This window comes from Salmo salar, chromosome ssa16 (assembly GCF_905237065.1).
Source record: "Salmo salar chromosome ssa16, Ssal_v3.1, whole genome shotgun sequence".
NCBI lineage: Eukaryota > Metazoa > Chordata > Actinopteri > Salmoniformes > Salmonidae > Salmo > Salmo salar.
This window is the reverse complement of record NC_059457.1, coordinates 72246886-72272119: the sequence shown is the minus strand read 5'-3', so window position 1 is coordinate 72272119 and position 25234 is coordinate 72246886. Positions and strand designations below refer to the sequence as shown.

Sequence of the window (25234 nt, the reverse complement as noted above, 5' to 3'; positions counted from 1 at the left end):
AGAAATAAGTAAAAAATGTCTAAAAGCATGTTTTTACTTTGTCATTATGGTGTTGTGTGTAGATCAAATTCAGGCTGTAACACGACAAAATGTGAAATAATTCAAAAGCGTATGAATACTTACTGAAGGCATACATAGAGTGTAAAATGCTTAGCAGTGTAATAGAGGATACTTTGCCCCCAACAGACCATATATTGGTAATACAATACTCAATGTCAGCAACTTCAAAATATGTCCCGCAACAGTTTTCTGGTTCCTTTCACATGCCTTTCACAATCACTGAAAACTGCTGTCACACCAAAACAGCCCATATTTACCCCTCACACACACACAGACACATGCACACACACACACTCCCCCTACTTGTATTTATGACATTAGAGCAGTGTGCCAGGGGACTATTGGTATTTTCTCTCCGTTATCAATGTCTCCATTTTGATTGATCACCTTAACTGTAATTATTTATTGAAAGATGGAAACGGGGATAATTAAAAAAAGGTGGAGACGGAATGAAAACGCTGATCCCACGGGAAGAGAAAGTTAAAGAACGAGAGAGAAAGAGAGAGTAAAAGAGAGATAGAAAAAAAGAGAGAGCAATATAACGAGTGAAAGAAGGAGCGATAGAAAGAAAAGGCACTTGATAAAAAGTTTGACTTTCATACACATTCTTTTCTCCATCAAATATTTGATTTATCTTGACTAGTTCGCTCCTAAACAACCTTCCCTTTTATTTTCTGTTATCTGTCCTCTGTGTGTCCTGCCGGCTGGATAATGTCATATTGATACAAATACGGCAGACGTACCTGTGTGTGTGTGTGTGTGTGTGTGTGTGTGTGTGTGTTCACAGGAGTTCTGAGCAATGACTGCGGTTCTATTATGTGTGTTTGCAGTGCTGTTCCATAGTCACAAGGTCCAGCATGGGGTCCTTTATAGTAATGTATCTATACAAACAGGGCTTTACTGTTACCAAACACCAGCTCCCGCTCTCTCTATCCCTGTTTCTCGCTTTGCCCAGCTCTCCTTCTCTCTGTCGTCATGGAACAAAACTTAATGAAATCTTATTTACAGTGAAGTCAGAGTGAACACATTACACAGCCACATGCCCCATGGAGAAATAGAGGAAGGGAGAGAGACATGAATGGAGAGAGGGATGGAGGTGATGGTGATGATGATGATGGAAGGAGAGGTTGCATCAACCCCCCACCAGGAGAGGGAGAGAAGGTCACGTAAAGGAGAGAGGAACAAGGAAAGAGAGTAAGAGAGAGGGGAGAGGAGGAAAACAAGGGAAGTGCAGAGAGAAGCGTGCAGAGTCACATCACTGACATTTGGGTGAGAGGGAGAGAGAGAGTGATTGCACATCGGTTGAATGTTGAACTCCGATTTGAATCCCCTGTGTGTATCAGATGGGGTGTGGGGTTACAAAAAAAAGAATGGAAGGAAACGTGAGTGAGTGCCATTAGCCTTTCTGTGTGTACGTTCTCTCTCTCTCTCTCTGTCCATCTCTCTCTCCCTTTAAAACAGGGCAGCAATGATATCAGATGTCGCTCCACTCAAACAAAGAGCTGTGGTCATAAGAGTCTCCCACCATTATACAGACCGGGTTTCCCTCAAGAGTCTCCCACCATTATACAGACCGGGTTTCCCTTTAGAGTCTCCCACCATTATACAGACCGGGTTTCCCTTAAGAGTCTCCCACCATTATACAGACCGGGTTTCCCTTTAGAGTCTCCCACCATTATACAGACCGGGTTTCCCTTAAGAGTCTCCCACCATTATACAGACCGGGTTTCCCTTTAGAGTCTCCCACCATTATACAGACCGGGTTTCCCTTTAGAGTCTCCCACCATTATACAGACCGGGTTTCCCTTTAGAGTCTCCCACCATTATACAGACCGGGTTTCCCTTTAGAGTCTCCCACCATTATACAGACCGGGTTTCCCTTAAGAGTCTCCCACCATTATACAGACCGGGTTTCCCTTTAGAGTCTCCCACCATTATACAGACTGGGTTTCCCATATGAGTCTCCTACCATTATACAGACCGGGTTTCCCATATGAGTCTCCTACCATTAAACAGACCAGGTTTCCCATATGAGTCTCCTACCATTAAACAGACCAGGTTTCCCATGTTTAGTGTTGACGAAGGAAAATGATATCTAAGCACATTTGTTTTATTGTTATCATGGGTCACTCCCTTCAGAAAAAAACATGATCTGTATATAACGTTATTACTGGTTATGCATAGGCACACACGCGCACACACACACACACACACACACACACACACACACACACACACACACACACACACACACACACACACACACACACACACACACACACACACACACACACACAATAAAGTCGTTGTGGTGATAAAGAGACTGTCATGGCTGTATTACTAAGCCAGGGGGCACAACACAGCACGGCATCCATAAGTGACTCTGTTCATAATGACAGTACAGTAATGCTGAGAGGAGATGAAATACAATAACAGCACTATGACAGAGGGGGGCTGTTCCACTGGAAAATAAAGAATACATTTAAATACACACTTTGAATAATTCAACACACACTCACACATTGTTAGCATACAGTGCATTCAGAAAGTATTCAGACCCCTTGACTTTATCCACATTTTGTCACCTTACAGCCTTATTCTAAAATGGATTAAATACAAATATATCCTCATCAATCTACACACAATAGTCCATAATGACAAAGCAAAAACAGGTTTTTAGACATTTTTGTAAAAGTATTACATATAAAAAAAACAGAAATACCTTATTTACATACAGTACCTGTCAAAAGTTTGGACACATCTACTCATTCAAGGGTATTCATTTATTTTTACTATTCTACACTATTCTACACTGTAGAATAATAGTGAAGACATCAAAACTATGAAATAACACATAAGGAATCATGCAGTAACCAAAAAAGTGTTAAACAAATCAAAATATATTTTATATTTGAGATTCTTCAAAGTAGCCACCCTTTGCCTTGATTACAGCTTTGCACACTATTGACATTCTCTCAACTTGCTTCACCTGGAATGCATTTCCAAAAGTTCTGAAGGAGTTCCCACATATGCTGAGCACTTGTTGGCTGTCCTCCTTGGTCAAATAGCCCTTACACAGCCTGGAGGTGTGTTTTGGGTCATTGTCCTGTTGAAAAACAAATGTTAGTCCCACTAAGCACAAACCAGATGGGATGGCGTATCGCTGCAGAATGCTGTGGTAGCCATGCTGGTTAAGTGTGCTTTGAATTCTAAATAAATCACTGACAGTGTCACCAGCAAAGCACCCCCACATCATCACACCTCCTCCTCCATGCTTAGCGGTGGGAACCACACATGCGGAGATCATCCGTTCATCTACTCTGTGTCTCACAAAGACACGGCGGTCGGAACCAAAAATCTCAAATTTGGACTCATCAGACCAAAGGACAGATTTCCACCGGTCTAATGTCCATTGCTCGTGTTTCATGGCCAAAGCAAGTCTCTTCTTATTATTGGTGTCCTTTAGTAGTGGTTTATTTGCAGCAATTTGACCATGAAGGCCTGATTCACACACTCCTCTGAACAGTTGATGTGTCTGTTACTTAAACTCCATGAAGCACTTATTTAGGCTGTAATTTTTGAGGCTGGTAACTCTAATGAATTTATTCTCCGCAGCAGAGGTAATTCTGGGTATTCCTTTCCTGTGGCGGTCCTCATGAGAGCCAGTTTCATCATAGCACTTAATGGTTGTTGCGACTGCACTTGAAGAAACTTTCAAAGTTCTTGAAATGTTCCGTCTTGATTGACCTTCATGTCTTCAAGTAATGATAGACTGCCGTTTCCCTTTGATTATTTGAGCTGTTCTTGCCATAATATGGACTTGGTCTTTTACAAAGTAAGGCTATCTTCTATATGCCACCCTTATCTTGTCCCAACACAACTGATTGGCTAAAACGCATCAGAAGAAGAGAAATTCCACTATTTAACTTTTACCAAGGCACACCTGTTAATTTAAATGCATTCCAGGTGACTGCCTCGTGAAGCTGGTTGAGAGAATGCCAGCACTGTGCATATCTGTCATCAATGCAAAGGGTGGCTACTTTGAAGAATCAAATATTTGAAGAATCAAATATAAAATATATTTTGATTTGTTTAACACTTTTTTGGTGACTACATGATTCCATATGTGTTATTTCATCGTTTTGATATCTTCACTATTGTTCTACAATGTAGAACATAGTTAAAATAAAGAAAAACCCTTGAATGAGTAGGTCTGTCCAAACTTTTGACTGGTACTGTAAGTATTCAGACCCTTTGCTTTGAGACTCGAAATTGAGCTCAGGTGCATGCTGTTTCCATTGATCATCCTTGAGATGTTTCTACAACTTGATTGGAGTCCACCTGTGGTAAATTCAACTGATAGGACATGATTTGGAAAGACACACACCAATCTATATAAGGTCCCACAGTTGACAGTGTATGTCAGAGCAAAAACCAAGCCTTGAGGTTGATGGAATTGTCCTTAGAGCTCTGAGATAGCATTGTGTCGAGGCACAGATCTGGGGAGGGGTACCAAAAAATGTCTGCAGCATTGAAGGTCCCCAAGAACACAGTGGCCTCCATCATTCTTAAAGAAGAAGTTTGGAGCCACCAAGACTCTTCCTAGAGCTGGCCGCCCGGACAAACTGAGCAATCGGGGGAGAAGGGCCTTGGTCAGGGAGCTGGCCAAGAACCCGATGGTCACTCTGACAGACCTTTAGAGTTCCTCTGTGGAGATGGGAGAACCTTCCAGAAGGACAACCATCTCTACAGCACTCCACTAATCAGGCCGTTATGGTAGAGTGGCCAGATGGAAGCCACTCCTCAGTAAAAGACACATGACAGCCCGCATGGAGTTTGCCAAAAGGCACCTAAAGGACTCTCATACCATGGGGCACAAGATTCTCTGGTCTGATGAAACCAAAATTGAACTCTTTGGCCTCAATGCCAAGTGTCCGTCTGGAGGAAACCTGGCACCATCTCTACGGTGAAGCATGGTGGTGGCCGCATCATGCTGTGGGGATGTTTTTCAGCGGCAGGGACTGGGAGACTAATCAGGATCAAGAGAAAGATGAACAGAGCAAAGTACGGAGAGATCCTTGATGAAACCCTGCTCCACAGCGTTCAGGACCTCAGAGTTGGGCAAAGGTTCACCTTCCAACAGGACAACGACCCTAAATACACAGCCAAGACAACACAGGAATGGCTTTGGGACAAGTCTCTGAATGTCCTTGAGTGGCCCAGCCAGAGCCCGGACTTGAACCCGATCGAACATCGCTGGAGAGACCTAAAAATAGCTGTGCAGCGACGCTCCCCATCCATCTTGACAGAGCTTGAGAGGATCTGCAGAGAAGAATGGGAGAAACTCCCTAAATATAGGTGCACCAAGCTTGTTGGGTCATACCCAAGAAGACTCTAAGCTGTAATCGCTGCCAAAGATGCTTCAATACAGTTTTTTAATTTCACCTTTATTTAACTAGGCAAGTCAGTTAAGAACAAATTCTTATTTACAATGACAGCCTAGGAACAGTGGGTTAACTGCCTTGTTCAGGGGCAGAATGACAGATTTTTACCTTGTCAACTCGGGGATTCAATGTAGCGACCTCTCTGTTACTGACCCAACGCTCTAACCACTAGGCTACCTGCTGTACTGAGTAAAGGATCTGAATACTTATGTAAATGTGATATTTCCTATTTTTTTTAAGACGTTTGCAAAAATTTCTAAAAACCACTTTTTGCTTTGTCATTATAGGGTATTGTGTGTAGATTTATGAGACGTTTAAAAAAAAAATTAATAAGGCTGTAATGTATCAAAATGTTGAAAAAGTCAAGGGGTCTGAATACTTTCCGAATGCACTGTATGCCTGTGTAGTGTGTAGCCCACATCTAGTTGTGGTGTGCTGTGATCTTGTAAAAATAAAGGAGTAAGAGACAGAAATAAAGAAAGAATCAGCACATTACAATGACAATCAAAATCATACAATTGTGCCTTAAAAGCTAGACATTAATTCATCTTAATCAAGGTTAGGTTAATTGTTTCTAACCTCCAACCACACAGAAAGAAAAACACCGGGGAAAGTGTAGAGTCAAGTCTATTTGTGTCTAATCCCAACAACTCCACTGCAAAGTCTGCACCTGCATTTAATCTGTCTCACTTTAGGTTACTTGCCTAAAGGGAAAAATGGGCCTACAGAAAACTAGTGTCAGCTCAGCTGTAACACAAACATTTATCTCCGCATCTAGAGCTTGAAACATGTCTTCTTCTCAATCTAACATCTTCTGATAAGTCAAAACTTGTCCGACAAAAATAGCCTGAGGGAAGTATTTTGGCCTAACTATGCGTCTGACAACTTGTTCGGTCTGGGGAGAAAAGACCAGCGCTGCTCAGCGCTTCCCTCTAGCAGTAGAAACGCGAACCGCGCCGTACGTATACCAAATATTACACAGAGAGGTTGGTTCTATGTTTCTGTGAAATTTCGTTAATCTTTTTGTGATCGAGTAGGCTCGTAATTTTTTTAATTTGCTATTAATAACGGCAATCCAGGAAACAACAGGATACACCCCAGACTTCCTCAGTGGTAGGCTATATAAAATACAATACCACATGGTTATATTAATCAATAGGTAGCCCAATTTGACCTATTTGGTAAGTGTTCAGCCTAATTATAATAGAAATAGTCTATGTTAATTAATAAAACATATTTAAAAATAATATGCTCTGCGTTTGCTCTCTGACACTTCTGTTTTCGTCTTATCATTTTGTTGACTTCTCATTTCTACTGGATGTGGACAATTGAATACTCTAACCTTACATTGCTATTTGCTAAGTGGTTTACGGCTGGTTTAAACATAAAACAATCTCTGGTGGGTTAGGTAAAACTTTATTTTACAGTCTGTTTTCTACTTGATAGACGACGAAGAAATGGCATTGTAAAATGGTAATTACATAATTAGTACCTATTACAATTTTGTTCTCTTTGGGTATTAAATAAAGCAGCACCATTCTTTAGACCCTTAAATAGATTTAATTCAATTGTATATAAACTACAAGTTGCTAAACTATAGTAGAACTATAGACTGCTTGTAGAAATCAATGCGGATCTTGTTCCTCAACATTTTAATTCGTCCTGTTGTGTGCGCGCGTGTGTGTGTGTGAGGGAGGGAGGGAGGGAGGGTGTGAGGTGGAGAGAAACTGGGAATGTGTGTGTTGTGCTGATAGAAGGTGGGTTATTTCGCTGAGGATCCTGGGTACATAGCTCAATAGTAATGCAGCGAAGAGGACTTTAAACACACATGCATCGCAACAACACAGGGACGAGAGAAAACACATTGTTGCGCTGGATTTTACGGGTCTCTCTGTACACTGTAAATACGCTTAGTTTAGTTACATTGTATTCACATAATCGCTTCTGTAACCTACCCCATTGATATGACCGCGTCCTGTTCCGCTTGCTTGGGGAGAGAGAGTACAACAACAGGAATTAATTCTAGCTACACCGTTCTGGTCCCCTCGAGTCGGTTTACCGGGAAATGGTAACGTTTGCACCGCATTGGAAGGACCATGGTTGAGGCGAGCAGCAAATTTCTCCTAATTGTAGTCGGCTCCGTCTGTTTTATGCTGATCTTATATCAATACGTCGCGCCTGGGGTTATCAATTTCGGCTCACCACACGGATATTTCACCGAGGAGGACGATGGTGGGGACATTTTCCCTTCCCCAGACCCGCACTACGTCAAGAAATACTATTTCCCAGTCCGCGATTTGGAGCGAACGGTGGAATTTGAAATCAAAGGAGAAGACGTTATCGTGTTTTTACACATTCAGAAGACAGGAGGGACAACGTTCGGGAGACACCTGGTTCAGAATGTGAGGTTGGAGGTTCCGTGTGACTGTAGACCGGGTCAGAAGAAGTGTACCTGTTATCGACCCAACCGAAAAGAGACCTGGTTATTCTCCCGGTTCTCCACCGGTTGGAGTTGTGGCTTACACGCGGACTGGACCGAGCTAAAAAATTGTGTTCCTGGAGTTCTAGATAAAAAGGAGACCAGGATGAAAAATGAAAGGTGAGATAAAACAGGAAAGTTGACTGGTTGTATCACGAGTGTTAGTGTTGGGCTGGATCAAAAGCGTGCACAGCCTGTGGGTCTCCAACAATGGACAATTGTTGGAGATTGAAGATCATTAATAATCGGGTGGTATGAACACGTCATTAGGGAGCATGCCAGGACGATTCTCTCTCACTCTGTGTGTGGATTTACTGTAGCAGCAGATCCGTCGCAGTTTGTTTGACAGTGTTTTAATGACAGGCTGTCATATGAATTTGTGCTGAGCAGTTCTGTTTTTATCATATCCGAAGGGATAGATTTATAGGGTAACCTACCTGTCAACTCGAATTAGCTATAAGAGAATCATGCTGTCAAACTAAGCAGTTTTGAAATAGTAGGTCTTGATCCTTCTTCAAAATTGTAGCATATTGAACAGTGATGCATCGTTTTAGTGATTTGTAAAACGCATGAAACATGTTGAATATTGATTACTGTAAACCATTGAATCAACATTGGATCAGAAATGTTGCAACTACAGTTAGGCCTAAATTGATGATTCTACTCAAAGAACATTTATTTTGGAAAAGCAGATGTTAGCATGCAGAAATTCATTGCTACATAGCTTACTCCTATATCTTCAGGGATCACCATGCAGGCAGACTGTTAGACAGATTGGCAGAGAAAACTATCATCACTTTAATTCAGAGATAAGATTTGGCTCCTGCCCTTCTCTCCTGTCCTGTGTGTGTGTGTGTGTGTGTGTGTGTGTGTGTGTGTGTGTGTGTGTGTGTGTGTGTGTGTGTGTGTGTGTGTGTGTGTGTGTGTGTGTGTGTGTGTGTGTGTGTGTGTGTGTGTGTGGGTGGATGCGTGGATGTTTGCTGAAGTAAGAGGACCCCTGCGGGGGGTTGACTCCACTCTAATCCTGGTGATTACTTCCGCTGGTTACACACATACACTGTACTGCTGCTATTCCTGGCACAAGGCTCTGTGATGGTCAGAGGTGATGATGCGTCTAGCTACTCTGGAGGCTGGAGGCTGGAGGGAGGATGTTTATCTGCTCTCATCAGTTTCTACACAGTTTACTTTGTGTGTCTTCGTGTCCTCAACATTATTTTTCCCTCCCTCTATCTCGCTCTGTGATGGTGTCATTTTCTAATCAAACAGCAGGCATGCTTTCTGCTTGGTGGCTTTATAGCTGTTGGTCCTCTCTCGCTCTCTCTCTCTCTCTCTCTCTCTCTCTTTCCCCCTCTCCATCTCTCTCTCTTCCCCCTTCTCCATCTCTCCCTCTTCCCCCTATTTCTCTCTCTATTTGTCAGAGGGTGATTTCTACATTAGGCAAAATGTCTTTTTTCATGGAAGATTTCCTGCAATTTCCAAAATGTCTGTTTTACCAAATGGACAACTGTCTGTCCTAATGAATGGCTACAAATGGGAGGAGGGGAAAGAGGAGTGGAGAGGATGGAGGGGGGGCGGGTGGAGGATGATGAGGGGATGGAAAGAGTAGAAGAGGATAGTAGTGTAAGAGGAGGGGAGGGCATAGGAAGATGGGAACAAGGGACAGAAGAGGATGAGAGGAGGCATGGGAAAATGGGTAGGGCTTTTGAGTGAAACGGTGGAGAAGAGGATGGTGAGAGTGAAGGCGGTGAGGATTTTGTTTCGTTGCTGTGGAGGGGGAGGATTCAATTAGCATGCCTGTCAATCTGCCTGGATCACTCGCTGTTTAAGCGTCACAACGTAGATCACTGCAGGGTGAACTGTGTGCGGGTGCGTGACTGACCAGACAGGTCGTTGTGTTTTAATCCAATCAGATTATCAGGGATTAATCTTGGGCTGCTCAACATTCCATAGGTTGTTTACTCCTTCATCCCTACAATCCCAACACCACATTCCCACTCTGGGAATCTGTTTTCCTATACCAGTGTGTCTGCGTGCACATTTTCCCAGATGAATAATCTTATAAAAAATTCCAGCATTCTACAGTTCTCTCTCTCTCTCTCTCTCTCTCTCTCTCTCTCTCTCTCTCTCTCTCTCTCTCTCTCTCTCTCTCTCTCTCTCTCTCTCTCTCTCTCTCTCTCTCTCTCTCTCTCTCTCTCTCTCTCTCTGTGGAATACAAGGCAAGCTTTTAGGCAGTAATTAGATGTTTTCAAACAGGTGACAAACATGCACGTGTGCAAACTCACACACAAAATCTACACTGAGTGTACAAAACATATAACACATGCTCTTACCATGACAGACCAGCTATGATCCCTTATTGATGTCACTTGTTAAATCCACTTCAATCAGTGTAGATGAAGAGGAGGAGACAGGTTAAATAAGGGTTTTTAAGCCTTGAGACAATTGAGACATTGAATGTGTATGTGTGCCACTCAGAGGGTGAATGGGCAAGACAAAAGATTTAAGTGCTTTTGAACGGGGTATGGTAGTAGGTGCCAAGCGCACCGGTTTTGTGTCAAGAACTGTAACGCTGCTGGGTTTTTCACATTCAACAGTTTTGTGTGTGTATCAAGAATGGTCCACCACCCAGAGGACATCCAGCCAACTTGACACAACTGTGGGAGGCATTGGAGTCAACATGGGCCAGCATCCCTGTGGAACGCTTTCCACACCTTGTAGAGTTCATGTCCTGATGAATTGAGGCTGTTCTGAGGGCAACTCAATATTAGGAAGGTGTTCATAATGTTTTGTATACTCACTATATGTTCGGAATAGTGAAAACACTGTGAGAGACTGTATGGCTGGGATTGTGTTTCTGTCACTTCTGCTGAAAGAGAGGGAGAAACACGGGTAGAGAGACACGGGTGAAGGGAGACGGGTAGAGAGAGAAATGGCGGGGGAGAGAGAGAAAGAGGATGAGTAGCAGGGTAGAGATTGTTAGAGGGAGAGCCTGCACTGTGGAAATTGTCACAGTTTGCTTCATTCTCACTGTGTTTTTGGTGTCATGCCACTGTTAGAGAGTGCTGCATTGTGTGTGTGTGTACACACACACACACACACACACACACACACACACACACACACACACACGCAAACACACAAACAAACATACAGTGGAAGTCGGAAGTTCACATACACTTAGGTTGGAGTCTTCATTAGAGCGCGTAAATAGATGCAAAATATGCAGTACCAGTCAAAAGTTTGGACACACCTACTCATTCAAGGGTTTTTCTTTATTTTGACTATTTTCTACATTGTAGAATAATAGTGAAGACATCAAAACTATGAAATAACACATATGGAATCATGTACTAACCAAAAAAGTGTTAACCAAAATATATTTTAGATTTTAGATTCTTCAAAGTAGTCACCCTTTGCCTTGATGTCAGCTTTGCAATGAAAAAAAAAATGGGGAAAAAATATATATATAATATATATATCATGACTGCTAACCTCACACAAAATACATTGTTGTCATGTAATAGTCAACATAGTTACTAGGACTAACGTCCTAGTCACCCGCTACAATCATGCAGTACAGTGTACAGTCAGCAGCAAGCAGTCACACTGGCGGGCCCCGTGGCAATAAATGAATAATTGACTTGAAAGAGTTCCAGTGTTGGATAGCCATAGCCAGCTAGCTAACATAGCAACACTCTCTGTTTGAGCCAGGTGTTGGAGTAGGCTAAATTAGCTACCAGCATTTGATGCCAGCTTAGTAAGTGAAACAAAAAAATGACTAAGAAATATAGCTCTCTCGCTCTTCTCAAACTATTTTCTTTCTCTTTGAGTCAACTACTCACCACATGTTATGCCCTGCAGTGCTAGGTAGCTGTAGCTTATGCTTTCAGTACTATATTCATTCTCTGATCGATTGATTGGGTGGACAGCATGACAGTTAATTGCTGAAAGAGCTCTGATACTGTAGGTTGGAGGACATCCTCTGGATGTTGTCATAATTACTGTGTAAGTCTATAGAAGGGGGTGATAACCATTAATGTACCCAGAGGAGGACCGAAGCTAGCTGTCCTCTGGCTACACCATGGTGCTACCCAATAGAGTGCTGCTGAGGCTACTGTAGACCTTCATTGCAAAACACTGAGTTTTAATCAATTATTTGCTGATGTGAATATATTTAGTATAATTTTAACTAAAAAGGATAACTTTTGTAATGTTTCACTATTTTTATGAAATTCACTGAGGAGGATGGTCCTCCCCTTCCTCATTGGAGGAGCCTCCACTGCTGCCCAGCTAACGCTATGCTAAATGCTAGGCTAATTAATAGGCTGTAATCATGTTCCCACTTCAAGCATAGTGGCCCTTACTAACAACCATAGAAATGCTGGCTAATTGCTAATCAGTGAGTGCACTGCTAATTGTTCTGTGGGCTGAGAAATCCCTTAGGAGAGAAAGAGCAGGGTTGCGGTCAGCATTGTGGAATGTTCTGATCGAAATACGTTGACTAGAACAGGCCTAGATGAAGCCCAGTGGTGCAGTATGTAACATGTCCTTCAATCCCCTTGGTGGGTTGTGAACTAGAGCTCAACTCTAGTAGTAGTCCTGTCATCACTATCGTCAACTTGTTGTGTGAGATAACACCACAGAGAAAACCTCTCATCTCACAGTGTGTGTGTTTGTTTTTAACCAGAAGACCCCACAAGAATAGCAAACAAACATTTTGTTAGCCCCCACAAGGTCAAATGCTATTTTTCTAGGAGGTTTGGGGTTAAGGTTAGAATTATTGTTAGAATTAGCTTTAGGAGCTAGGGTAAGGAGCTAGGGTTAGGAGTTAGGGTTAGGTTGAAGGTTAGATTTTGAGGTTAAGGGTAGGGAAAATAGGATTTTGATTGGGACTGAACTATGTATCAGGACAAGGTTAGTTATACAAGACTACAGGTGAAATCAGAAGTTTACATACACCTTAGCCAAATACATTTAAACTCAGTTTTTCACAATTCCTGACATTTAATCCTAATAAAAATGTAGGTCAGTCAGGATCACCACTTTATAATAGTATAATAATAGTAGAGATAATTATTTATTTCAGCTTTTATTTCTTTCATCACATTCCCAGTGGGTCAAAAGTTTACATACACTCAATTAGTATTTCGTAGCATTGTCTTTAAATAGATTAACTTGGGTCAAACTTTTCGGGTAGCCTTCCACAAGCTTCCCACAATAAGTTGGGTGAATTTTGGCCCATTCCTCCTGGCAGAGATGGTGTAACGGAGTCAGGTTTGTAGACCTCCTTGCTCGCGCACACTTTTTCAGTTGTGCCCACACATTTTCTATAGGATTGAGGTCAGCGCTTTGTGATGGCCACTCCAATACCTTGACTTTGTTGTCCTTAAGCCATTTTGCCACAACTTGGAAGTATGCTTGGGGTCATTGTCCATTTGGAAGACCCATTTGCAACAAAGCTTTAACTTCTTGACTGATGTCTTGAGATGTTGCTTCAATATATCCACATAATTTTCCTACCTCATGATGCCATCTATTGTGAAGTGCACCAGTCCCTCCTGCAGCAAAGCACCCCCACAACATGATGCTGCCACCCCCGTGCTTCACAGATAGGATAGTGTTCGTCGGTTTGCAAGCCTCCCCCTTTTTCCTTCAAACATAACGATGGTCATTACGGCCAAACAGCTTTATTTATTTTTTCATCAGACCAGAGGACATTTCTCCAAAAAAATGCATTAAAAAATCAATATAAAAATAAGGGGAAAAAAATGCATAAAATGAAAATTAAATGTATGTATTCACCACTGTAAGTCGCTCTGGATAAGAGCGTCTGCTAAATGAAAAAAAAAAAAAAAAAGTACGATCTTTGTCCCCATGGGCAGTTGCAAACCGTAGTCTGGCTTTTTTATGACGGTTTTTAGAACAGTGGCTTCTTCCTTGCTGAGCAGCCTTTCAGGTTATGTCGATAGAGGACTCGTTTTACTGTGGATATAGATACTTTTGTACCTGTTTCCTCCAGCATCTTCACAAGGTCCTTTGCTGTTGTTCTGGGATTGATTTGCACTTTTCGCACCAAAGTACGTTCATCTCTAGGAGACAGAACACATCTCCTTCCTGAGCGGTATGACGGCTGATTGGTCCCATGGTGTTCATACTTGCGTACAATTCTTTGTACAGATGAATGTGGTACCTTCAGGCGTTCGGAAATTGCTCCCAATGATAAACCAGACTTGTGGAGGTCTACAATTTTTTTCCAGAGGTCTTGGCTGATTTCTTTTGATTTTCCCATGATGTCAAGTAAAGAGGCACTGAGTTTGAAGGTAGGCCTTGAAATACATCCACAGGTAAACCTCAAATTGACTCAAATGATGCCCATCAGAAGCTTCTAAAGCCATGACATTATTTTCTGGAAATTTCCATGCTGTTTAAAGGCACTGTGAACTTACTGTATGTAAAGGTCTGACCCACTGGAATTATGATACAGTGAATTATAAGTGAAATAATCTGTAAACAATTGTTGGAGAAATTACTTGTGTCATGCACTAAGTAGATGTCCTAACTGACTTGCCAAAACTATAGTTTGTTAACAAGAAATTTGTGGAGTGGTTGAAAAACTAGTTTTAATGACTCCAACCTAAGTGTATGTAAACTTCCGACTTCAATTGTATTTTTTGTTGTTGTTGCTTTGCACACTCTTGACATTCTCTCAACCAGCTTCATGAGGTAGTGACCTGGAATGCATTTCAGTTAACAGGTGTGAATTTCTTTCCTTCTTAATGTGTTGTGACAAGGTAGGGTTGGTATACAGAAGATAGCCCTATTTGGTCAAAGACCAAGTCCATATTATGGCAAGAACAGCTCAAATAAGCAAAGCGAAATGAAATTCCACCATTACTTTAAAACATGAAGGTCAGTCAATGTGGAAAATTTGAAGAACTTTAAGTGCAGTCGCAAAAACCATTTAAGCACTATAATGAAACTGGCTCTCATGTGGACCTCAACAGGAAAGGAAGACCCAGAGTTACCTCGGCTGCAGAGGATAAGTTCATTAGAGTTAACTGCACCTCAGATTGCAGCCCAAATAAATGCTTCACAGAGTTCAAGTAACAGACACATCTCAACATCAACTGTTCAGAGACTGCGTGAATCAGGCCTTCATGGTCGAATTGCTGCAAGGAAACCACTGCTAAAGGACATCAATAAGAAGAGACTTGCTTGGGCCAAGAAACACAAGCAATGGACATTAGACCGGTGGAAATCTGTCCTTTGGCCTGATGAGTCCAAATTTGTGATTTTTTTTGTTTGTTGTTGTTCCGACCACTGTGTCTTTGTGAGACACAGAGTAGCTGAACGGATGATCTCCGCATGTGTGGTTCCCACTGTGAAGCATGGAGGAGGAGGTGTGATAGTGTGGGGGAGCTTTGCTGATGACACTGTCAGTGATTTATTTAGAATTCAAGGCACACTTAACCAGCATGGCTACCATAGCATTCTGCAGCGATACAACATCTGATCTGGTTTGTGCTTAGTCCCAAAATCATTTGTTTTTCAACAGGACAATGACCCAACACACCTCCAGGCTGTATAAGGGCTATTTGACCAAGAAGGACAGTGATGGTGCTGCATCAGATGACCTGGCCTCCACCTCCACCATCACCTGACCTCAACCCAATTGAGATGGTTTGGGATGAGTTGGACCGCAGATTGAAGAAAAAGCAGCCAACAAGTGCTCAGCATATGTGGGAACTCCTTCAAGACGGTTGGGAAATTCCTCATGAAGCTGGTTGAGAGAATGCCAATAGTGTGCAAAGCTGTAATCAAGGCAAAGGGTGGCTACTTTGAAGAATCTCAAATATAAAATATATTTTGATTTGTTTAACACCTTTTTGGTTACTACATGATTCCATATGTGTTATTTCATAGTTTTGATGTCTTCACTATTGTTCTAAAATGTAGAAAATAGTAAAAATGAATGAGTAGGTATGTCCAAACTTTTGACTGGTACTGTATATACAACGAGCTGTTTGTATGTGGCTGCTATGAAAGTGCACTGTGTTTGCTTGTGATCATGGGTGTATTGATTACGCCGATTCTGTTAAAACGTTTCCTAAATGGAAGCAAACGGCATGAAATGCGGATAAACATACCTGAATTTGTCCAATAGAAGCTCTCTTTTTGCAACTGTTGGACTAATGATTACACTCTAGATCAGCTAGATGCAGGCAAGAGTGTGCAAGGAGGTATTGAATGCGTCACTGCCTGTCACCTTGATTACTGAAGATTCTCTCGACCTGTACGCCTACGTTGTCAACGTTAAATCATAGACTAGGTTATAGCAACCTCATGATGGGTACAGGGGAAATGTGCATCGTGTAGTAGCCTAAACCTATCGATGTTACATTGAACTGGGTGAATGGAATATGCATGACAGTCATCCAATATGCTGTAATAGAAATAAGGTCATGTTCATAAAAAATGATCATCCTCCCTCATCTTAAACGGCACCGACCACCACTGCTGGCCAGTGACTTATTAGCAAGAAGAGGGCATTTATTTGGTGTGTGTGTGTGGCGGTTAGTGGAAGAATGTGACCAGAGTCCATGGTCTGACAGCCATGCTAATTGAATTGTGGGAAGATGCAAATTCCAGACTGTGTCACAGACAGTAGGTCTGTCTGTGACACACACACACATATCTGTTTCCTGTGTGCCAGTTTCCTGCGCAGAGGGGAAATGATGCATCAGGGTCAGGAAGTGCTTATCTGGGTTTGAGATAGATTCACAAAAGTATTGGACACCCCTTGAAATTAGTGGATTTGGCTATTTCAGCCACACCCATTGCTGACAGGGGTATAACATCGAGCACACAGCCATGCAATCTCCATCAACAAACAATGGCAGTAGAATGGTCTTACTGAAGAGCTCAGTGACTTTAAACATGGCACCGTCATAGGATGCCACCTTTCCAACAAGTCAGTTCATCAAATTTCTGTCCTACTAGAGCTGCCCCAGTCAACTGTAAGTGTTGGTATTGTGAAGTGGAAACGTCTAGGAGCAACAATGGCTTAGCCGCAAAGTGGTAGGCCACACAATCTCACAGAACGGGACCGCCGAGTGCTGAAGCGTGTAGCGCGTAAAAATCATCTGTCCCCCCGACGTTCCAACATCTAGTAGAAAGCCTTCCCAGAACAGTGTTATAGCAGCAAAGGGGGGACCAACTCCATGTTAATGCCCATGATTTTGGAATGAGATGTTCAATGAACAGATGTCCACATATTTTTGGTCATGTAGTATATATTTATATATATATATGTATGTATGTATATATATATATATACACACACACACACACACACACACACACACACACACACACACACACACACACACACACACTTAGCTCTGCATCACAGAGCACTGGAGATTTGCATCATGGGTAGGAGCAAGGAAGGACACTGAATGTGGGTGCGTTTGTGTGTACATGCATGCGTGTCTGTGTTTCCCCCACCACTCCACTCCCCTCCCTTCTCTCTCGCTTCACTGCTTCTACTCTGACTCTTGACTTCAAAGACACACACACACACACAAGCTCCATTCACCAGTCACTCATCACTGACACAGCCTATTCAGACTAGACTAAAAGAGAGGGGGGGAAAGAGAGGGGGAGTGTATGAAAAGAGAGTGGGAGAGTGTATGAAAAGAGAGGGGGGAAGACGGGGAGTGTATGAAAAGAGAGGGGGGAAGACAGAGAGTGTATGAAAAGAGAGGGGGAAGACGGGGAGTGTATGAAAAGAGAGGGGGGAAGACGGGGAGTGTATGAAAAGAGAGGGGGGAAGACGGGGAGTGTATGAAAAGAGAGGGGGAAGACGGGGAGTGTATGAAAAGAGAGGGGGAAGACGGGGAGTGTATGAAAAGAGAGGGGGAAGACGGGGAGTGTATGAAAAGAGGGGGGGAAGACGGGGAGTGTATGAAAAGAGAGGGGGGAAGACGGGGAGTGTATGAAAAAGAGAGGGGGAAGACGGGGAGTGTATGAAAAGAGAGGGGGAAGACGGGGAGTGTATGAAAAGAGAGGGGGGAAGACGGGGAGTGTATGAAAAGAGAGGGGGAAGACGGGGAGTGTATGAAAAGAGAGGGGGGAAGACGGGGAGTGTATGAAAAGAGAGGGGGGAAGACGGGGAGTGTATGAAAAGAGAGGGGGAAGACGGGGAGTGTATGAAAAGAGAGGGGGGGAAGACGGGGAGTGTATGAAAAGAGAGGGGGGAAGACGGGGAGTGTATGAAAAGAGAGGGGGGAAGACGGGGAGTGTATGAAAAGAGAGGGGGGAAGACGGGGAGTGTATGAAAAGAGAGGGGGAAGACGGGGAGTGTATGAAAAGAGAGGGGGGGAAGACGGGGGAGTGTATGAAAAGAGAGGGGGAAGACGGGGAGTGTATGAAAAGAGAGGGGGAAGACGGGGAGTGTATGAAAAGAGAGGGGGGAAGACGGGGAGTGTATGAAAAGAGAGGGGGGGAAGACGGGGAGTGTATGAAAAGAGAGGGGGGAAGACGGGGAGTGTGATGAAAGAGAGGGGGAAGACGGGGAGTGTATGAAAAGAGAGGGGGGAAGACGGGGAGTGTATGAAAAGAGAGGGGGGAAGACGGGAGTGTATGAAAAGAGAGGGGGGAAGACGGGGAGTGTATGAAAAGAGAGGGGGGAAGACGGGGAGTGTATGAAAAGAGAGGGGGAAGACGGGGAGTGTATGAAAAGAGGGGGGAAGACGGGGAGTGTATGAAAAGAGAGGGGGGAAGACGGGGAGTGTATGAAAAGAGAGGGGGGGAAGACGGGGAGTGTATGAAAAGAGAGGGGGGAAGACGGGGAGTGTATGAAAAGAGAGGGGGGAAGACGGGGAGTGTATGAAAAGAGAGGGGGGAAGACGGGGAGTGTATGAAAAGAGAGGGGGAAGACGGGGAGTGTATGAAAAGAGAGGGGGGAAGACGGGGAGTGTATGAAAAGAGAGGGGGGAAGACGGGGAGTGTATGAAAAGAGAGGGGGGAAGACGGGGAGTGTATGAAAAGAGAGGGGGGAAGACGGGGAGTGTATGAAAAGAGAGGGGGGAAGACGGGGAGTGTATGAAAAGAGAGGGGGAAGACGGGGAGTGTATGAAAAGAGAGGGGGGAAGACGGGGAGTGTATGAAAAGAGAGGGGGGAAGACGGGGAGTGTATGAAAAGAGAGGGGGAAGACGGGGAGTGTATGAAAAGAGAGCAAGGAGAAGAAGAAAAGAATGTGTGCAGAAGAGAGAAGATCCACTTCTTGACCACAGGGGACCTCTGAGTCACAAAGCAGAGTTGATAAACACACACTCACTCAACCACACACAATGTAGTCTGAACCTACCCCCATACGTGTACACACACACACATACACACACACACTTGCGCACGCGATGTGCCCGTCCGTACCTGATGATTGGGCACATGGTCGTAATGTTTGTGCTTCTCAAACACTCACACCCACTAACTAATGATCTCGTCCACACCCACCCCAGCCAGTCTGTTCCTCCTGCTCTTCTCTCTTTCTTCATCTACTCTCTCTTTCTTTTCTCCTCATCAGATGACACAAAGGGCTGTCTCGATAATCCCTCGCCCCACCTGGACTGTGTGTGTGTGTGTGTGTGTGTGTGTGTGTGTGTGTGTGTGTGTGTGTGTGTGTGTGGACTCCTGCTGAGTAGCAACACACCCAGTGACCTGAAAAATAGCAGCTTCCCAGCCATGACAGACAAAAGATCTATATGGAGAAAGAGGAAGGAGGAAGGGGGGGAGAAAGATGGAGAGAAGGAGGCAGAGAGAGCAAGGAAGAGAAAGACAGAGAGAGGGATGCTACATTAGAATCAGTCTCTCCTCTCTTCTCCATAACATCTGACTCTTTCAACAATCAGCACCCCCCACACACACACACACACACACACAAACTCTGTAATGAAAAAGGCTGGAAGTTCTTGACTAGTATGATGTTTTTGTGTGCGTGAGTCATATGAAAATGTGTGTGATTCATGTGGTGATGTCACTGTGTTATGTGTTGCTTGCATTTGGTCTCTCACATGGCCCGTTGTCTCCTCCCTGTCATGAGCTCTTTGACTCTCCTTCCTTCCTGTGTTTTTCTCCTTCACACTATTTGTTTCATGTAAATGTCAGTCAACAGTGCCTGAAGAGAGCTTTCTAAACTCGGTCACCCACAATGCCTTTTGCCTATAGTTCGGTTGAGGGTGTGTGTGTGTGTGTGTGTGTGTGTGTTTTATAAATAATGTTTTCTTTTGTGATTGTTTGTCTATGGCTGTGTGTGTTTGATTTGACCTGTTCTCATTAGTAAGCCTGTGTCCTGACTTGTGCATGTTAAATATCACGTGTGTGTGCGTGCGTGCGAGAGAGGGTGAGAGTGTGTGTGTCTCCAGATTTGTTTGAGGAGTCAGTCAGTGATGTTGATATAAGCCCAGGGCCAGTCTCATCATGCCTATACACAGCTAACCAGAATGACAAGCCTTACTACAGACACAACTACGTGTCCCCAATACTGCACTCATCAGAACACTGGGAGGGAGAGAGAGGGAGGGAGAGGGAGAGAGATGGGAGAAGAAGAGATGGAGAGGGTGGGTGATAAAGAGAGAGGAGAAAGAGAGAGAAAGTCACTAGGAAATGGAATGTTTCATCACCTCCCCCAGTGTGGAATGTTAATCGCCACAACGAGGGTGACCCTTTTGTGTGTGACTGATGATCACAGAAAGGCTCTGACAATAGACACACATCTAGAATTCAACACAGCAGCTGGCCTATTGGTTACAGCGTTGGGCCAGTAACCCGAAAGGTTCAAATCCCCAAACCGCCTTTCAGGAAGGCAGTTAACCCCGGACAACAACAGCTCCCCGGACGTCCACTGCGACAGCCCCTCGTACCTCCCGTTTTAGAGGGGTTGGGTCCCAAGCGGATGTCTAAGTTTCGGTTGGACCTTGTGTGCAATTGACGATAAAAAACTGGAATCCTTTCATTTAAACGTACACACACTCAAACGGTTACTCTGCAGCCTACTATGATGGCTTCATATTAAAAGTGCAGAAACGAGGTGTTAGACATGATGGAATCCGAGTTTTGTCTAACTTCTCTCTCTCTCTGGCATCCTGTTGGTCATTTCCTGACCTCCGTATCAGGTAAGCCAGGTTGAGTCTTGATGCCTCATGCCTGGACAGAAAGGAATCTCTGGAATGTGTGCCCACATACAGGAGGGGAGGGGAAAGAGGGAGGGAGGGAGGGAGGATATGAGAGCTTGATGACAGCTGTACCACATCAACAATAAGGACTGGGTTTGTGTGACCTCATCATTCTGCTGCTCTGGGACAACGTTGGTATCCACTGGCAACTGGATCACATTCCCCAAGATGCTCGCTGACGTTAGCATAGCATTCCCCAAGATGCTCGCTGACGTTAGCATAGCATTCCCCAAGATGCTCGCTGACGTTAGCATAGCATCCCCCAAGTGGAGGTGTGTGCGTTGCATGCAGGATGACCACTGATCAACTGTAAGACAGTAGTAGGACCACTTGGCAGATTTCAATTCCTTCTCTGTGTCGCGTTTTAATCGTTCCCCCTGTGTTGCGTTTTAATCGTTCCCCCCCCCGTAGAGCAGTGTGCAGACAGTCAGGTTCCAGTAGGGACTCGTTGCCCTCTTAGAAGTGCAGAGAGAACAGACGTGGGGACGTTGGCCAACTCCGAGGCCGTATTCCGTTTTATTGGACCTCTGGTCCAGACAGTTATACAACACTCTGTATTGAGAAACTCTCAAGTTGAGCCTTGTCAGAGAAACGAGTTGTCTGATCGTCTCACTTGCAAGACTCATGGTGCTCCAGCGACTAGATGTCTGCAGTCAATGACAATGAGTGTAAAATCTATCATTATAGAATCCATGCCCAACAAGACTCTCTCTCTCTCTCTTTCTCTCTTTCTCTCTTTCTGCTTCCCTATCTCTTCTCTTATCAAAGATTAATCAGTAACCCACAGCAACCACTCCAAAGGGCAGAACTGACAGACAGACACGCAGTGTAGGTGAGACGGGGATCTGCCGGCGGGTCTGAAGTCTGAGTATTCTGCTGCGTTAATGTTTAACGTCTCCACACACACACACACACACACACACACACACACACACACAGTATAGTAGAAGGCTCGTTGAAACTGCAGGCCTTGACTCAGTGTGGGAGGTTTACAGCCACACACACACACACCACCCAGGGTCTTATCTGGGAATTGTTTAAGATTCCTTGGATTCTCTCTGATTCCTCCCTCATTAGTGGAATTGTGTTCCCTGGGGCTGGTTGGGTCTGGAGAGCTTCACACACACACACACACACCAACACACCATGGTTGAGTGCAGTAAGATGGGTAAGTCTGGGTCTTAGGACCAGAGGAGCGTAAGATGAGGGAGTTGGGGATCTCTCTCTCTTTCTCTTTTCCCTCAGCAGTCTGTATTTCTGCTCTGAGGAGTTGTTTGTGTTTCCTATCATGATCCCAATGTCCTATTAATTCACCTGAATGTCCTGATAAGATAAGGAAACAAGAACTGTTTTGAAAAGTCAGGACTTTCTTCAGGTCCTGGATTTGTTCAAATGCTGTTTTAAGCTTAAGGGTTTTGGGGGTTAAGATTAGGGTTAGAGAAAATAGGATTTTTAATTGTCAAATATTTCTACACTCCAAAATGTCCTAAGATTTCACGAAAATAAATGGTGTGTGTGTGTGTGTGTGTGTGTGTGTGTGTGTGTGTGTGTGTGTGTGTGTGTGTGTGTGTGTGTGTGTGTGTGTGTGTGTGTGTGTGTGTGTGTGTGTGTGTGTGTGTGTGTGTGTGTGTGTGTGTGTCGATTGGCCATGCTAATCAGACAATCACGAGCATTGCCAAGACGACAGCTGGGCCGGCTCAGAATTCCAGTGCATCTGATCTGGGATTGGGATCGCAGGGGAGCGTCTGCCTAGGATGGACACACACACACACACACACACACAGAGGAGGGCATCACAGGGGAGCATCTGTCTGGATCAGGGGAGGGATGAGAGGAGAGGTGAAGGGTTGATTAGGGGGGTGAGATGTCACAGGGATTAAAGAGGGGGAGGAATGGAGAGATGCAGCCTCTAGTCTGAGCAGAGAGAATCAACATGTCATATCAATGAACTGATCACACAAAGACATTCAGCCCATCTCTTTCTCTCCTCTTCCCTCCCCTTTCCTCATTCCTCTCCTTTTTTGATAGCATGATAGGGAGAGGAGGAATATAAAGAGCTAGACAGAGGGGGGGGGTGAGAGAAAGACATTAGCTCAGGGGAACTGAAATTACCCCTAGCAGTGTTCAGATCTATAAAAGTAAAGTCGGGGTTTAAACACCAACAGAAAGCCTGAACATGCAACTGTCTTCCTTTACAATGTAAAGCCACAGTCTGAGTTGTCCAGTTATTTCAATTAAGTTTATCCTTCCATTTGATGCTGGCCTGCTTACAGAGTGTGGCTTTAATGAGCAGATGCACATTTTCACTTAATATTATCTTTTAGTATTCTCTCTCTCTGTTTCCTCTCTCTCCCTTTCTGAGCTCTAGCCATAAGCATTTCCGTCACACTGGCCTTAATCTCTGCGTTTGCAGCTGCCATCAGTGTGTGGGTGTGTGTGTGTGTAGCTTGCGTGCATACATATGTGTTGGAAAAATGTTGGGTAAAAAAAACAAAAAATCGGACTTCCCAATTCAGGCATTATGGTTGGTCACCTTTGCGTGTTAACGTGTTCTTATGCGTACGCACGTCTGTGTGACGCCTGGAGCTCAAGCTACGCTCTCAGACAAAAGGCCTCTTTCACCCTGCCCTTTATGTGGAGGAACACACACACACACCGCTCTGTACAAGAAAGACTGTTGTTGTCCCTGTTGCACAATATTTCATTATTCCCCCCTTTCCTCTCCTGTCTTTCCCTTTTTCCTAGGAATCTGTGGTTTCCCCCTCCCTCTACACAGACTCTCCCACTCCCCCAGGCGTGGCTCATTAGCCCCTTGGCCTTCTTTAAACAGGTGGCCCATGTTTGGCAGAGACCCCCGACACACACGCGCTCACATCACTCATCCATCCCCTCCCTCTCCCCAGGGAAAACCCTCAATCCCCTGACAAGATCTCTAATCCAGCCCCAGGCTTCTCGCCGGGCCCAGAAAGCACTAGGCCGGATGGCTGTTGACTCATCTGTCTGTCTGTAACAAGCAGATATGCGTGGTGTCTAAATGGTATTTATGCCTGTAGGGCTCTTCTCTCTTTCTGCCACTGTCTCTGTCTCTTCTTTGTTTGGACTAGACTTGACTGTTACCTCTTGAGGTTATTTAGGTAATAAGGTTAGGTGGGTCCTGGTGAGATGGCCGACAGACATCTTATCGGATTGGTTTAGGGGATCATCCCCTTGTTAAGTCAGTATGTTGTATCTTATAGAACAGTGTTTAAACACACTCACCACGTCCTACCTTTTCCATGACATGGACAGACTAGTGGTAATAGTATGGAAGGAGAGGAGAGGAGAGGAGAGGAGAGGAGAGGAGAGGAGAGGAGAGGAGAGGAGAGGAGAGGAGAGGAGAGGAGAGGAGAGGAAAGGAAAGAAGGGGAGGTCTAGAGTGTTTAAATGTTAAATACCTTATCACTCCAATTTCACACTCCCGTCTCCAGCCACGATATGACACACACTAATCCTGGCCTGAGGGGTGTGTGTGTGTGTGTGTGTGTGTGTCACTAAAGCCATCTGTCACTCTGTTAACCTCATTAAGCGGTCCTTGATTACCCCAACCTACCTTAAAGTCAGTCAGTCACTCACCTCTCCCCTCCTGCCTTTAACTCCCTCTTCATCCCTATCCTGTGTGTGTGTGTGTGTGTGTGTGTGTCGCGTGTGTGTGTGTTTGCTGGGGAAAATACCTAAAACAAGCTGTTTCTTGCTGCTTGCCTGCCCCAGATACTGAGGTCAAGGGAATCAGTTTACACACACACCCCGATGACATGGGCTGATATCATCAGAATGTACAGCTCGTACATTCCATTGGCTCTGACTCCCACAGTCTGAGAGGCCTGAGGAGAGGAGACAGGCCAAGGGCTTTCCCTAGAAAGAACTTTGATACTTTTCACATACACACATATTTGGCTATGGTTACAGGAATAAATGTTGGCAGTTCACTCTTGCTCTCCGCCTCTCTCTCTCTCCATGTGTAAATATGAGTTTGGAT

The 25234-nt window shown here is 44.3% G+C and overlaps 1 protein-coding gene across 1 annotated transcript in view; it reads left to right on the top strand.

Moving 5' to 3' along the window:
- The first annotated feature begins 7249 nt into the window (after positions 1-7249).
- Positions 7250-25234, top strand: part of LOC106574514 (heparan-sulfate 6-O-sulfotransferase 1-A) — a 23090-nt gene continuing 5105 nt past the window's right edge. The window contains exon 1 of the mRNA XM_014150438.2: positions 7250-8103. Coding sequence (XP_014005913.1) covers positions 7601-8103 — 503 coding nt within the window. The 5' untranslated portion in view covers positions 7250-7600. The remainder of the gene's footprint in view (positions 8104-25234) is intronic.